Raw genomic sequence first — 16,562 nt, 5'->3', positions numbered from 1 at the left:
CTCTGGCCACGATACAAGTAGCGCAGGTGGGACAGATTTGTGAATTTTTCAATATTGTCAACTAACTGATGTTACAATGCCTCAAATATACTTTTTTTTTAGATGAAATTCAGTTGTGACAACAGGAACAGAGTGGGCGTTGTGTTGTACTCATTAAAAACCTTTATTGACATGTCTGCATAACAAGTGATTCTTTACATACTGAGCCACTATATTTGCTGTTTTAGAGCCAGATCCATGATAAACAATGGTTAGTGCTGCTCCAAAGCCAACATTTGAGAGTTCATCTGAATGCAGTAAGTTACCATTTAGGTCTTTAAAAACGGTGCAAACCTTTGATCCAAGCAGAACATGTTAACTATTTAAAAATATATATATTCATCGGATTGACTGATGAATGACGCTAGTGGTCGGTTGAGTCATTCTGTCTTTGGCCTTCTTCTTAACAGGATCCAGCTCAAAGCTTTTCCACAGACGCACCGTCTCGTCCCCGGCAATACTCGCCACAGTCGAACAGTCTGGGCTCAGAACCAGACTCAGAACCCTGTCCTCGTGTCCTGAAATAAGCACAGGAAACGTTTAGACCACCAGAAAACCTGCAGCCAACCACAAAATGTGAAACGTGGTGATTCTCACCATCAAGTGCCGCCACTTTGGACAGCGATGGATACTTCCAGATAACCACACTGTTGTGAGAGTATCCGTGACCAGATACCAGCTCTTTGTAGTTTGGTGAAAACACCAGAGAGGAGATCTGAAAAATCATAGGGGGTTGACTTAATGAAACCCACTACCCCAAACTGAAGTACAATCTGTAGTCTCTAGCCATCTTGTGTGATATAAAACCAAAACATCTTTAAGAAGCAATAACCAGCAAACACTGCAGTTACCTGAGACTGAGTGTCAAGTGAACCGATGCAGCCAGTGCTGTTGACGTTCCAGATGCGGATGTGACGATCACTGGTGCCGCCTCCAGAGGCAAGGACATTTGGTTGCCATGGACACCAGGCTAAAGCCTACAATGACACATGAGGTCAAGTTGCATTCTCACAGGTAGAGAGTTCTGACAGCAGTTCATCTCTTGTTCCATCACCTTGACAGCGCCCTGATGGTCGCTCCAGCCGTGGATTGCCTGGCTGTCATTGCTGGTGCCACCTTCCTGCACGCGAGGCCACACGTACACCATGTTGTCGTTCCCCCCGCTGGCCAGGTAGCGCCCATCAGGGGACCACTTCAGCCCACACACCTCCTGTGAGTGGCCGGTCAGTGTGAAAATGTGGTGGTCGGCCACCCTCACATCATGATGGTGGATGTGTCCTGACCTGGAGCCACTGCAGAGTGGAAAGATGACTTGTAAAAAGTTATGTCAAGACTGGAACTGTACATGCAGGGCATCTGGGTTGTCCACACTACAGCCACAATTTATGAAAGTACCTGGAAAGAATGTGATCGTTCCAACTCAAGCTTCCAACCCTCGATGTGTGGCTGGCCATGGTGCGCAGACGCTTCTGGCTTTCCACATCCCACAACTACAAAAAAGTGAACTCAGCAAACTTCATCCAGGTTTGGCCAGACTGAACAACATTGACACATTTGACCAAAAGGGTGAAATAGGCATGACCAAGCCCATCACACTATGGAACTGCAGTCCTGGATGGTAATCACCCAGGCAGATGACCAGTTCTTACCCACTTCTCAAAACTAGCCATCTGTAACCAGGTGAGATGTGGGTATTAGCCCAAGAGCCATTTAATTGCGTAGAATGACCGGTTGTTTAAATGGGTATTTTTTGAAAGGAGGAACCAAGGCACATTCGAAACAGGACTGCTTGCGTGTCCCAGCTGGGGTGTATAGTAGGAATTAACCCTTTTGTCATTTTCCCGCACTTATCGAAAAATAATGCGGTAGAGCAAATTAAAACCTCAATATCTCCATAAGCATTATGGCTTAAAAAAAGTTCTAGACACCAAAATGTTTGTTTTAATGTAGACTTATTCAAAATACAGTATTTGTAAACTGACCTACTTTGGAGGTCAGTAGGGTTCAAAAGGTCACCTGCGAGATGGTCAGCCCAAAATCCTCACCCAAATTTTGTATGGAAGTTTCATGATTTACAAAATTTTTTTTTTTTTTTTTTTTTTTTATAGAGACCAGACATCAAGGTAGAAATTTAGATTAGTTTCCACCAAAAATACGGTAATTGTGCCGTACATTATAACATGTTTCGTAGAAAACTTGAAGCTGATGCATTGAGAATGGAAAATACATTACAACATTGTTTTCACATTAACAGAACCAGCTCAGTCTTTAAGGCAACCTTTCGACATTAGACTATTGCCAATAAACATATTTGGTGGTACGGGTCACAAGGTCAAGTGCCTCACAACTAATACAAGTATGTATAAACATTATCAAGAGATCGATCAAGCTTAATGCCAGATCTATAAATGTAACTCACATCTGAAGTACACATCTGAAGTCTGGTGTTACCCATACACCACCAATTAACTTGTTTTTTTTCTTAACATTGTACTTCTAGTTTGGCTATAAAAGCCCCTAGCAATATCCCAGACTTTACACAACAAAGTTGCCAGGTAATGCATATAGTACTGCCGTGTGGAGTTCACCTTTAACATAGTCTGGTATCCTAGTCATATTCTTCCTCTGAAGATGCATTTTGCATCAACATTTCATCTTCGTTATCATCCTCATTGTCGACATCGTCAGACTTAACATCTTGCAGTGACAAGGCATCGGGCATTTGGGGGCATTCAAACCATACAATCCCTAACCTGATGTTTACATCCACCTTCCAACCATGACCAAATTCCACTGGTTGTGACTTTCGAGCACTATTCCACATAAAGGCTACGAAATTGGTATGTTTAAGCTTTTCCTGTAAAACAGCTCTGCAAGGTGGTAAGCAGCATGGCTCTGAAGACCGTATTTTCTCAAGTGGCTTGTCCTGCTTCATGGGGACATACAGCTTCTTGAACAAGTGAACTCTAGCATTGATTCAGCTGATGTCTTTCATGCCATACATTGCAGACACTCTTCTAGAGTGGCAGTAACATCCAAGTCGATTATGTCTGCCCTTCCTAGTGCACACACTTCTCATTTCTTGCCATCAATTTATGTCATTGCTACGTATCACAACAGTTGGTGCTGGGTCTTCTGTAAGCTCTGCAACAAAGTTGGCATGAAAGATGATTCTTGTATCTGCCTCCTCATGGCTATTTTGCAAGTCAGACATCTCCAGCAACAGTAGTGTACAGGAAACATTCCTGACCAATGGCGAAGTACAAGCTGTACCCATCTAGTATAGATGCATATCTGGAAGCTAACCACTCATCTTTAAAGACAAAAGTTCACATTTGAATACTGGAGAGAGCAAAGCAGCACTGAAGTCAGCTGGTCATCTTTGCAAAGGTCCTGTGATCTTATAGGAATGCATGGAATGGCCACAGCTGTCATGCTCTTGGTCTTTGATTGATGGCAAATTGGGAAGGGTACACAAGAAGAACATAGCATCAATGAGGTACACATCTACTGCTGCTGGCTCTTCAGTGTTTGTCCCCAGTGCTTCAAGTTTGTCCATTAAGGTACTCTTATTCATATCTCCTGTAATGTGACAAAGGAACAGGTGTCAGGGTATGACAAGACTAACCCTAAATCAATGTTCTGTGTGACAGCTAGGTAAAGTAGTCCTCCAAATAGGTCTCTTGTACACTTGATTTCCTTGGCCAGTACTTTCATTTTTACTGCATCCTGAGCAAAGTTCTTCACTTTTTGGCTGTCTCAAATCTGTCTGGGTTTTCTTTACACTCAGACACAAATGTCTGGTGCCACTGGTTGCCTTTTTCTTGCAGATGATCATCCTTCGCTGAATCTGAGACAGCCTTTCCGGTTGAAGACAGTATAGGTTATCACTGGGAACGAAAGGGTTCAATGTCCCTTCAGTTTCTTTGATAATGGCCTGAAGACTGTCACTGTCCTTTTTTAATTCTTGATGGCTTAAGTTCACTAGCCACTTCAGGAGGAGAGAACCCTGCCATTTCTAATAAACAGCTCACCACAGCGCCATGAAACGACCTTGTAACTGTCCATCTTTTCCTTGCATTAACAGTCTGTGTTAAGACTGCAATACCACCTTGCCTTGATATGGCATCCTTGTCTACGGTTTGTTCCAATGTTAGGTCAATGGCACTTCTTGACAAGGACTTCGATGTACGGCGAATGGAGAGGGCTGCAGCATCAAGAATCTGACAGATACCAGGATGGGTTAGCTCCATACGATATCTTGTCATCCATCACACACAGTTCGGACGGTGCACTGCAAAGAACGGAGGACAGATTCTGCCAAGTGCATATATGAAAAGCGTGACGTCATTCGTTTGGCATGCCCTGTCAAGACTAGGTCGACATGGTCAATATACATAAACCAGAACCTTGCATGTAGGCCTAGTGTAAGTGCAGCTACTTTCACTTTGGCTGATGCCAATCTTTATTTGCATTATACTTTTGTGAAAACACTAAGTACACTTACCTCAGTTGGAAAACTATATCCACTCTAACAATATACTGAAAAAATTAGGTCATTTCATCATCTTTGTTTCAAGGGACATCTTCATTCACATGCAAATGTTCTCCCTTTGAGACTGGAGATTAGCCTTAATGCAGTGGAGCCACCTGGTAGCAAATTGTGTGATTAATGCACTCCAATTGGAATAACTGCTTAAAAGGCAGTTGATTTCATGCAATGGGATTTGGTCTACATTAAATAAAATTGCTCAAGTCATTTTTTAAAAACTGCCCTAATGTCTCATCTTTCTAAAGACATCCATTATGGGTGAAAGTTTTGATGCTTCCACATAGAGATTGGTTCAAAACAAAATGAGTGAAAATTTTGGGCTGACTGCCAGGTGACCTACTGACCCCCAAAGTAGGTCAAATTACAAATACTGTATTTTGAATAAAAGACTACATTAAACCAAACATTTTGGTGTATAGAACTTTGAGCCCTAATACTTATGGAGATAGAGATTTTAATTTGCCCTACCCCATTATACACCCTGGCTGGGACACGCAAGCAGTCCAGTTTTGAATGTGCCTTGGTTCCTCCTTAAAAAAAAAAAACCCATTAAACAACCTGTCATTCTATGCAATTAAATGGCCCCTGGCTCTTGGACTATATGGCCTGGGTCTTTTTCCAGCTCATGGGACGCTCCACCCCGAGATGCCCACGCATGCACAGGAACATGCTACATGGCCAGAGTGTTATACCTGACATTTCCTCTCAATACACACATGATTCCTCCTCTCTCAAAAGTACCCAAGGAGCCTCCTCAGAATACCAGCTAATGCAGGGGTGGAAAACCCTGCAATACTTTAGCTTTTTAACTCACGCCAACTCCTGAAATTTAACAAAATCATGTGCTCAGCCAGTCAAGAGGTAGGAAACAGACTTGGCAGCTGTTACATAAGGAAAATCTATAAGGGGAGCAATCTCAAAGGAGCAGGGTTTGTGACCCCTGGTCTCACATCTAGTCATGAACTTCATGCATATAGGGGTGGACCATGGTGAAAAAAAAAAAAAACTCCCATATAGTTGTCAGAGGACAAAACCAGCTATAGAGACCAAAAGTTTTTGTACCAGTGTGCAAACTGGTTTATTTCTTGAGTTAAACGTTTTAAAGACAGGCTTCTATGGAAATTAGCCCGACAACCGGCCCAGCTATGAATTAAGCTGGTACTGGCCTCCATTTTAGAGTGAGATTTGCCACTCCTAAAGGACCAATAGGAGAGCAGCACTTGCACCACATCAGCATGAGGCTGTCCGTGTCTCGGCCACCAACCAATCACAGGCTAGGAGAGGATAGTATCTAGCCCAATTCAGGGCTGGTTGTTGGGTACTATGGGAATGTGCTGCCTTTTGGAACCAGCCTCAAGTGGCCAGTCAAGAAACTGCACTTCCAGGATGGGGTCAAGATACAGGCATTAGTGTTGCTGCTTGGTGAAAACTTTGAGACTGAAGTCCAAAACTTAGCACCAGTTTTGACATTTGAATCATTTCCAAATAACATGCATTTCCTTTGTGTGACTTAGACATGTATGGAAGCGTATTGCATTTAATGACAAGATCAAGCTATTTTTTATTTCAATTTATTGTGTGTAATCGCTTCTGTACAATGTGCTTCTGTACTTCCAGTCCCTCAGTAAATCCGAGTCATAATTGAAAATCGGCCAACTTCTAACCTCTGACACTGCGCTGTGATCACACACACCACAGCGCACTCAAAGTGTGGACTGCCCCTTAAACTATTCCTGGATGAATGAAACTCCTCCAGCGAGGCGGGGCACGGGGCCCACAGACTGGCATGCGCCCAGCTGAGAGTGAGCCCCTCTTTGTTGCTCAGTGGGGCTGTGTGAGTGAAAACTGGAAGACGCCCCATGCGCCTCCCTGGACACTCATCTGGGAGCACTTCAGGGGAAATCCACACTGTTTAATTGCTGTATGTTATCAGCTGATCTCAGCCTGCTTATTTACTGAGGGACTGGAAGTATATACATAAAACAATTTAGACACCTAATCTTCTCATAATTATGAGATCAGCGGTCTTTTTTAATCCAGTAAATGCAATACGCTTCTGTACACATGAACTTGTGTTCAGAAAGATTTTACAAAATAACTATTGTAGAGAAATTTGCATGCCATTTCTACCTCCTAAAGGGAAACATGAGGTAATGTTTTGTTACTACGACACACAAAAAAAAAAGTCAGAGTCTTTAGCAGCATATCAACCTGAACTTTGCAGTCACTGGTGCCGATAGCCAGGTAGCCTCCCTCTTTGGTCCAGGACACAGAGCACACATAGTCCGTCTCCTGGTCCAGCTTCATGAGCAGCGTGACGTCTCCTTGCGTGGCATCCCACAGGTACACGCCGTTGTGAAGTGCCACAGCTAGAACGTTTCTGCTGCTCCAGTCCAAGAGATTCAAATCTACAAGAACAGAACCAGAGACATGGTTACCAAGTGCACAGGAAGGTCACATGGGAAACAACCAAACCTAATTATCAGATCACCGGCAGGAAACCTCTGATCAATTGATTAGAGTAAACATAGGTGACCTGGATGTGCAAGACAATTGTGAAAGCTGCAGTAGCAACTTAAGAACCAATTTCTGCAACAGAACTTGCTATTAAATAGTCTGTCAATCTGCTTTAATAATCAGTCAAGCTAGTTATACAAAAAAAAAAAAAAAAAAAAAAAAAAAACTTACAGGAATTTTCTTGACATTCTCTAGAACTGATGCAAAGTTGAGATAGAAGTTTAATTTCATTCATGCCCCATGCAACAGGAAATGAAAGGTGCACCAAGCCTTGATAGGTCATTTCATGATAAAGTTTCTTCTTTTAAAGATCTACATGAACAATACCAGATGCCCAATTTTTAAAACTACATATTTCACCCACAGAAGTCATTCCGGAGTTCAGGTGCATCCAAGATTCGGTCAGGAACCATAGAGATGTATCTTGTCTTTTTGACAGAAACAGGAGTCGTCACTTGGCTGTAGAGGACTTTCAAGTTGTTCTGGTATCCTGAAAGACCAAAAAGTCAGTCATTTAGCAAATATTTTGCTGTGGACAATGTTGCAATGAGAACTGCGCTACCTTCTGGAGCATTCAGTGGCTTCCCTCCTAAGTGGAGGATCTTTGCATCTTCAACGTTGTAACCGTTCAATGACACAGACCAAGCCTTCTGGGTTTCCTAACAAACAACTCTGATAAGTAAAACTCATCACAATGTTGGACACTGAACAACAGCACACTCAGCCAGTGCATATTCCTCTACCAACACCCAACTCTCTCAAACCTTAGTGTTTTTTTTTTTTTTTTAACAGGTACACACACTGGTGTCCACAAAAAAAAAAAAAACAAACACACAAATCAAACAGCGAGTTAATGGGGTTGACCAAACACACAGTAGTCTGAATTTCTGGTGTCTGCAAAACAAAGCCGAAACACAAGTTAACGGCGTTCACCTGTACATAGGTTCTCTTTAAAAGTTAGAAGGGGGATGAACAGGTGTAAAAGTACCATGATTTTCAAAGTGGGCAGCAAGGTGGCTTAGTACCGTCGCCTCACAGCACAGCAAGAAGACTGTGGGATCACTTCCTGTCTGGTCCTTTCTGTGACCCTTGATTGGAGTAAGTGAATATAGAAAATGATGTTCAAGACACCAAATTCTAGAGCACTTTCCAGCATCCAAGAAGAATCTTACAACACAAACTTATCAAAGTTTCTATAGCCAGGAGTGACTACACAATGGCAACTATTGGTTTGATTTTGCATAAGTCTGACTGAGACCCCTCCCACATTTCATTAGTTCAGATTCACTGACAATAGTAAGGGTAAAAAGTGCAGATTTCAACTCAAGGGGTTTAACGTACATATTCCATTTTCAGTCAGTGTCGCAAGCTTCCATTAAGATTTGTTTATGCCGTACATGTTCTACTGTCTACCCACCCTCATTTGGCAGTTGCTACCCCTACAGTCATACTGAATGTGCAAGTTTATTCTTAAAAAAAACCCCACCTATATCTCATTTTTCAAGACCAAAGCTTACAATTACAGATTCTCTAACTCTGGCCAATAACTATTCATTTGACGTAGCCTTAGTTAATTATTGTATAATTGGCTTTTAAAAGATGTCCCGTACGACACATCACTCAGTCATGGATTTTCAAGCCTTTGCAGAAGCAGTTTCACACTAATTCAAATACACTTGCAAAAAGCTAACAGATAGCCACGGGTGATGAGTAGGCATGCACATAACTGGTACTCATGGTGCTTGTACATGCTAAAAATAAAAGATGCGCAGCAGAAAACACAAGGGAAGCACATCATAGGAAGAAAGCAATGACAAATTGTAGGAAAAGTGTTTCCCTCTGCGTGCATCAATGATTTTTTTTTTTTTTTTTTAATCACACACGAGCATGATGAGTACCAGTTATGCGCATCCCACACCGGGCCCACTTTGAGTTGCTTCATGACAACGCCACGTGGAAGCAACCCAGTGCCGAGACAATGTAGCTCAACGCCAGAAGAGCGCGAGGAACGCAAAGGACGAAGCGAATTGGATGCCAAAAATTCAACATTTTTTTTACTGCGTCGAGCATAGGACGCAAAAATTAAGTGGTTTCAGTGCAAGTCAGAGCAATGTGACAGTACTGGAACATGACTGGAAGCCACACCCTCACAATACAATGTTACCCAACACCAATTTATGATTCCTGCTGCGTTCCATTGTTCCCAAAGTATAAATCGGGTAGGACTGTTTTTATACCATTTACACAATGCAGTAAAACTACATGCTCAAAAAGAGCACAGAGAGAAACAAAAAAAAAAAAGGCTGATTGCAGCCTGATAGCTGCTGCAGCTACTAACTCTTCTCTCACAACTGAGTAAATAAAGTTCATAAAAGACCTGCTCACAGACTGATTGCCAGAGACAGGACATGTCCACATCCAGTAAGAAGTCCAGACATCGCCAGTCCACTTACAGATGGTTCGTTTGCGCACACGTGAACGATTAAAAAAGACAAAAAAAACACTGGCTGCTGCAGCTCCTCGCTCTCCCCTCAAACTCTCATAGTTGTGTTAAAGGACAAGTTCTGCTCACAGACAGGACATCTCCACATTTACACAGACTGTTCGTTGGCATGCGCGCGCACCCAGCTCACGGTTATAGAAGGGGAAAAAAAATATATATATAAACTATAACAGAAGTCAGAGCGCAGACCTGCAGCTCAGCACAACACAAACTAGGAGAAATCAGAGTGCACAGTCTGGCTGCAGCCAAACTGTGCACACTGATTTCTCTGTGTAGAGGACCTGCAGGCTGTGACCTCACCTCCTTTCTACCCCCCCTGCTGCGCACACCTGACGCAGACATTCCTGCGTTGTCATGACGCTACATGAAGCAACTCGAAGCAGCCCCGGTGTGAAAGGGGCTTATGTGTAGCTTTGACAGACCATAATACCGGTAGACAATTAAAGTTGAGTTTTTCCCCACGTGATATGTACGTCAACACACAGGGTATATGCTTTCCACCGGTGCTCTTGAAGTAACCAAGTCCCTTCAGCTTCTCCCTTATTTCACTCAGGGTCACCAAAGCACACCAGAGGTGAATGTGCACATCTGTTTTGTTTTTGTTTTTTTAAAACACTGAATGCCCTTCCTGATGCAGCAACTCCAGATTAGATGGCAAATGGGCAGGGGTAGTCTTAAACCAGGAACTTTCTTCTGTGGAACCAAGCAGACTTTAGCCACTTGCCAACCCCTGTTGAAGTATCCAGTTTACCTGAATATTGGCAACATTTTCCACAAAAGCCTCCAAAACTCTCAACATTTATGTTGACATTGTCAATATTCAAGTAAACAGTGTACTTTACCAGCAGAGAAAGTATTGAGTACCAGGCAGACATACACTGCGTGCATCAGCATGCATGCTCTTACACACACGGCTGGTTATATGCGGGACAGGGTCTGTTCAGAACACCACAGTAAAAAACCAGCCACTGCCTCAAACATTATTATAGACTCACTGATGTTCCTGCTGGATCATTTGTGTCCATGGGTTCATTCTCCTTAGTGAGCAGGAAAGTTGCCACGTCCATCTGTTTGCTGTTTCTGGTGGGGATGAAGCGATCACCTCCAACTTTGGAAGGAGTTGGCTTTTTATTTTTGCCTTTAAAAAAAAAAAAAAAAAGACACACACACACACACCTCGTGTTAACATTTGCACACAGCTCTGTCTTGTAGCGCTGCTGGAGGCTGAGGTATTTACCTGGTGTTCTACTGGGTGTTTTTGATGAATTCACAGACACATTGGTAGATTTTCCAGGCGATAAAGCGGACACGTTGGACGAGCTGGCCTTTCTCTGCCACCTCGCCATGGGAGCGTTTGTGATGGGCATATCCAGCTTCAAAATGCTGTGGATGTCATTCTCAAAACCAAACTGTGCCATTTTCACCACGACCTAGATTACAAAAATAATAATAATTAAAAAAATTACAAGATCAGGGCTATTTTAAAGAAATGCTAAACTATTGTTAGGCTAATACTACCAGCTAACAACAGTAGAAACCACAACCAGTTAGCATAGATAGTAGCACAACCGTCAGCGAAAAAGCCAGCTGTACCAACTCAAAACCCGCTCACTAACTGAATTTTTAAGGAACTGTGTTTTCTAATCTAAAGACAAAAAAAAAAAAAAAAAAAAAAAATCTCACCTTCTCCAGAAACCGGAGCACTTTCAGCTTTTCTTTGACTCTCAGCGCCTCCGTTTTCGAATTGGGCGACAATGACGACAGCCGGTTTAAATGCCAGAACCGCTGTTGTGATTGGTTCGTTCAAACAGCGCCGTTTGACTCTTGTGATCACTGTGGTAACGGGAGCTCCTGGAAAGTATTTCGCCATCTATTGGCCAAAGAGCGTTACTACAGTGGTTGGTGTTACGTGTGGTGGAAAAAAGAAAAGAAAAAGTTAGATTCATCAGGACAAAGTAGATAATTCTCCTACAAACTTTTTTTTTTATTCATGTGTAACGCATTCACTTAAAAATGCTCAGTTATGTCGGGTTTGTTCAGATGATTGTGATCCATGCATATGCACCACTCTGCATAGGTGAGAATGAGGTGGAGAAGTTGAAAACCTTCAAATTCTTAGGTGTCCACATTAGTGATGAGCTCACCTGGACCCACAACACTCAGTGTATCATCAGGAAGTCTCAACAACGACAATACTTCCTGAGAAGACTGAGGAAGTTTGGCATGCCAGGCAAAATTCTTAGTAAAAACCTTAGTATTTCTTCTGTTTTTCTTGTTGCTAAATGCTGACAAATTATACTGTATTTGTTGTCTTTCTGCTTCCTGATTGTTTTTTCTCCCTGTTTGAGGTGCGGCTCCATCCAAAGATGGGGGTGGTGTCTTCTTCTGCATGCCTTCCGCTCTGTGAACCGACATGGACTTCCAAAATTTCCTGTATTGTCTATTGTGTCGGTAGCATGGCCCAAGCAGAGCGTCACCCCTTTGTCTGCTTGAGGTTTCTTCCTCAAACCATCAGAGGGAGTTTTTCCCTCTGTGTTTTTGCTCTAGGGGCTGGTAAGGTCAGTAAGGGTTGGACAAGTTCAAAGATGGCTAACCTTTAGGGTGTCTCATTTTTTGCAAAAGTTCTCAGATCTTCCTGCTCTTTAAACTAATTTGTCTCCCATGTGAACTAATGAAACAAAATTGGACAAGGCTTGACCCATCTTCCATGCATCAGTGTATTTTGCTGCGAAATGTCCACTTTCGCATAGAAAACATTAAAGAGTTCAACAGAAAACACTATTATCTGAACACAAACTACCTAACTATGGTTTTTGGGGGTGCTGGTTTCATTTATGATGGTTATTTAGTCAATTTATATGGAAATTAAATGATTTTTTTTCCATTTTCATCATCAAAACCATGTGTGAAATATGTTTCTAAAGACAGATGGTAACTATGAAACAATACCAAAGTAAGGTAGGCAATATATATTTAATTTGTTACAATATTATGAGGTCACACATCTTTTTGTTAACATCTTTTTGTTAACAGCAGCAAAATATACAACATATATGATAATGCTTGACATAAAACAACATAATAGCCTGACATAGTTACACAGTCATAGTTCACAGTCCTTCATCCATCTTACTTTTTGTGAAGGTTGGGACATTCCGAGATTCTATTACCAGCACAGCCTCCTCTCTGTGTGATTCATCTTTGATACATTTGCAACGTCCTGAATGTCGTTGATGATCCGTTCAGCAGTATCATTCACGACAGAAATGTTACACACAATTGATTTCATTCTCACAAAATCATCATTCTCATCCCACTGGCCAGGGGGCAAGGCCAGCCAGTGCCCAGTCTCACCCAGCAGGTCGAATAGCAGCCAGGAATGTGGTCCCACCAGGGAGGTAAGGCTGGTATCCCCTTGAAGCACAGCTGTACGTGGGAAGGTCGGCTTTCCAGGGGTGTAGACTATGGTGGCTTCAAGGAAGTCTGGAGCTGAACAGCCATGGCAGCTTTCGTGTGACTTCTAAGATGGCTATCAAAGAGGCCCAGAACAACGAGTGGCTCTGTCAGATACCACAGATGTCTCTGGATGGACTTCTTGACAACCTTGGCCACAGGAGTATCCACAGTCTGAAAGTACAGAACAATGTCTGTCTCTTACTTCTGCCAAAATCAATCGTGTAAAATGAGACTTTTGTTCAGTGTCTGAAAACCATACCTCATTGAGACACGTCTTGCCACAGCTGTAGGTCCAGTCGTGGACCAGGGGCTGGTAGTCTGGACTCCAGGAACCAGGGTAGCGTTGCAATATGGTTCTGATAGTTGGAAGCTGGTGGGTAGGCATTGCAGCCATGGACGGGCCAACAACATCCTCCCACTCCTCTGCTGAGCTTCCCCTCCTCTTGAATGGTCCTCCTGCATGTTTCTGTCTGTCAGAACTACTCTTAGTCTTTCTTTTCATTCCCCTTGGATGGGTCTGTCACAGTACCTCTACCTATCTGAAATATACATTTTACTTTATATTAATTGTGCTCACATCTATATTTCCACAAAACATTACATATTCCTTTTTAATGACACTTATGGATAAGTTTAACTTAAACAAAACATGTAGGTATATTGTATGGTAGTTTTAAAAGACCATGAAAAAAAGCACTCACTGAAGGAAGTTGACCAGAAGATCTAACCACCACAACCACGCATCTTGACCACTAGGAGCTCAGAGCTCAGTTCATCTCCACCTTAAAGACACTAACCACACGTCTAACGACAAGGAAGTTAAAATATTAGCCAGAGAGAAGAAATGGTTTGAGAGAGGGGTCAAGGAGGCATTCTTTGTGAAACGTTTGAAACCCAGCCTTAACCGGGGAGGGGGTCTGAGACACGCTTTATCCCCTGTTTACAATGGGGGTACTCAGGGCAAAGCAGTTTCAGTCTTTTGTTCATGGTAATGAGTCATTCACGTCATCAAGGGAGCCATCAGGAGAGGGTCCGTCCATCATTAGGAGGGACTGCTGCCCTGTCATTAGGAGGGTGCTAACTAGAGCACAATAGGTGCTAATTAGAGCTACTGTTTAGTCACTAGCCTATAGCAGTCTGCCTCTCGGTAGGAGGGGTCTGGTTAGGTTTAAAACTCCAGCTTTTGTGACTTCTTGATCATTCTTCTCTACAAGAGTCAAGACAGAAGACAGACCACCAGAGCAAGAATTTTAGCTGAGGAAGCTTCTGCGATTTGAAGCGAAACGTCCTCGCGTCAAGCAACCCAGTCCAGTCGAAGATTCAAGCTTCTCTGCTAGGAGCAGCACTGATTAATTGTCTCAAAAGCATTGCAGTGACCTCTGTGGTTAAAACCCTCAACTATTCAATCTTTCTTAGTTGGAAATGTGTTAATGTAACCTTAGAAAAAAGTATCTAGCTTGAGTAAGATTTTTATAAGATAAAATTGTGAAATGTGTGTATATTTTTCTATGAAATCGATAGAACTTGATGTCAACCTCACACAAATGGACTAAGTAACCATCATAAATGAAACCAGCAACCCCAAAAACCACAGTAATAGTTTCTGTTCAGATAAGTGTTTTCTGTTGAATTTTTTAAACTTTTTTTTTTTAATGTGAAAATGGGCGTTTCGCAGCAAAATACACTGATGCAAGAAAGATGGCGGGGGGGGGGGGTCAAGCCTTGTCCGATTTTGCTGAAAATTTTACTGTTTCATCAGTTCACATGGGAGACAAATTGGTTTAATGAACAGCAAGATCTGAGAACTTTTGCAAAAAATGAGACACCCTACTAACCTCGACCTATTCCAAGGGGTCAAAAGGTCACATTCTTTCTACACACTTTTTTATTGATTACATGCTCATACAGCCAAGGGTATTTTAGCATTGCGTTCTATTTATTATTTACGAGAGATGTGCAAGTAAGATTTTCATTTTATAGCTAAACTGTGTTTTTCTGTGTATAGGACAATAAACGTCTATTCTATTACATTTATTAGAGTCTACTTTGTATATTAGCTGTTAGAAGATGGAAATTTTGAGATTCCTCCAAACGCAGAGTAAAATTTGAACCTTGGTCATCTGCATCCTCCTTCGTGTTGTCTGTAAGAGCTGTAATCTACAGCTGTAGTTTTCAACAGAAAGTAAATTTTGTGCAAAATTAGAGATGGCAGAGGACTATACCATTAAGTGACGACTGAAAGACTCACCATAACATCACAGAATATAAGAGTGGTATTAAAAATCTGAGAACAGCAACGTCAGCAACAATAATAATAATTGTCCATTCAGCAAATCTAAGGGCATTTTGTCCCAGATTGTTATGTGCTGACGCGGGTCAGAGAACCGAACCAGCATCTGACAATGGCCCAGCGCTAAATAACCAGAAAGTGGTTCCAAGAAACAAATTTATTCCCCCTCGTGCAATAATTCGTGTACAACATAAATAGTCAGCTGTCTTGGCAAGGTGAAGGACGGCGCGCTCTCCAGCACCCAAATGGATCAAAGCCCGGCACTTCTGGACTCAGATTCACCGCCGAACACGACAAACTGACTCTGTGAAGGACGGAAAAGGTGAGGTAAGTCAACAGAGCTACAACAAATATCCTTCAGAGGCACACACTATCAGCAACACATTCAGGTCTGAATTTAAGCCTTATGTAAATGAGCAGCTTCTCACAACAGGTGGAGGATCATCAATCCGTACGCCACGGCAGTGAGAAGCAAACTGCACAATTCTCATCAATGTTCAAATATACTGCGTAACAAAATGCCAAATTACTATTAACGATTATTCGGACGATAATCACCTCTGATGTGTGCTGACAGCATGTGTCCCTCACCCGTCCTCCTTCACAGGCACGATGTGTCAAACCCTGGCGCAGTCCTCAGCGTCTCACAACCGAATGTCACAAGGTCGAGTTCCCGGCAATTCTGCTCAAATCACTCATGGCTTAAATGCAGAACGCCATCTCATTATCTGCTTCAGCTGAAAGTCTTTAAGTCTGCACGTGAGCATCATCCACAGGTGCTGCAAGTTGTTAGGCCTGCACGTGAACATCCTCCACAGGTGCAGCCAATAGTTCTGATGAGGGTGAAGGACTCTTCCGCCAGCACCTTCACAGAAAAAAACAGTTTGCATACCACCTGGAGAGCAAAGAAAAGAAAACAGCACCCAAATGTCCAGCCAAACCCCCCAACACACAACACAGATTTTGTTGTGAAACATCTGGTTGCTAACCTAACAGTATCTTGAAATTATATAAATATAATACAAAAATCAAATATAAACATTTTTGTGGACAAATTGACTGAAATGTATAGCCCAATTAAAAACAATAAGCTTTTATTTGTTTGTAGACACTAACAGATTTTCTAAATCCTCATAGCCAAATACAAATAGCAGAATTCTTAGATTCTGTGTTTTGTATGGGATTGTATCCAGTGATAACATATC

At 42.3% G+C, this 16,562-nt stretch overlaps 1 protein-coding gene across 1 annotated transcript; it reads right to left on the bottom strand.

Annotated features, from left to right (window-relative positions):
- Positions 1-137: 137 nt before the first annotated feature.
- Positions 138-13,959, bottom strand: cdc20 (cell division cycle 20 homolog). Its single transcript, XM_034183718.1, has 13 exons — positions 13,769-13,959; positions 13,327-13,606; positions 11,295-13,238; positions 10,849-11,041; positions 10,607-10,749; positions 7,671-7,767; positions 7,473-7,598; positions 6,803-6,999; positions 1,435-1,529; positions 1,094-1,331; positions 891-1,016; positions 637-754; positions 138-557 (listed from the first exon to the last, which is right to left on the bottom strand). The coding sequence occupies exons 4-13, from the start codon at positions 11,027-11,029 to the stop codon at positions 379-381; spliced, it is 1,500 nt and encodes a 499-aa protein (XP_034039609.1). The 5' UTR covers positions 11,030-11,041; positions 11,295-13,238; positions 13,327-13,606; positions 13,769-13,959; the 3' UTR covers positions 138-378.
- Positions 13,960-16,562: the final 2,603 nt, after the last annotated feature.

This window comes from Thalassophryne amazonica, chromosome 12 (assembly GCF_902500255.1).
Source record: "Thalassophryne amazonica chromosome 12, fThaAma1.1, whole genome shotgun sequence".
NCBI lineage: Eukaryota > Metazoa > Chordata > Actinopteri > Batrachoidiformes > Batrachoididae > Thalassophryne > Thalassophryne amazonica.
This window is presented reverse-complemented; position numbering and strand designations above follow the sequence as displayed.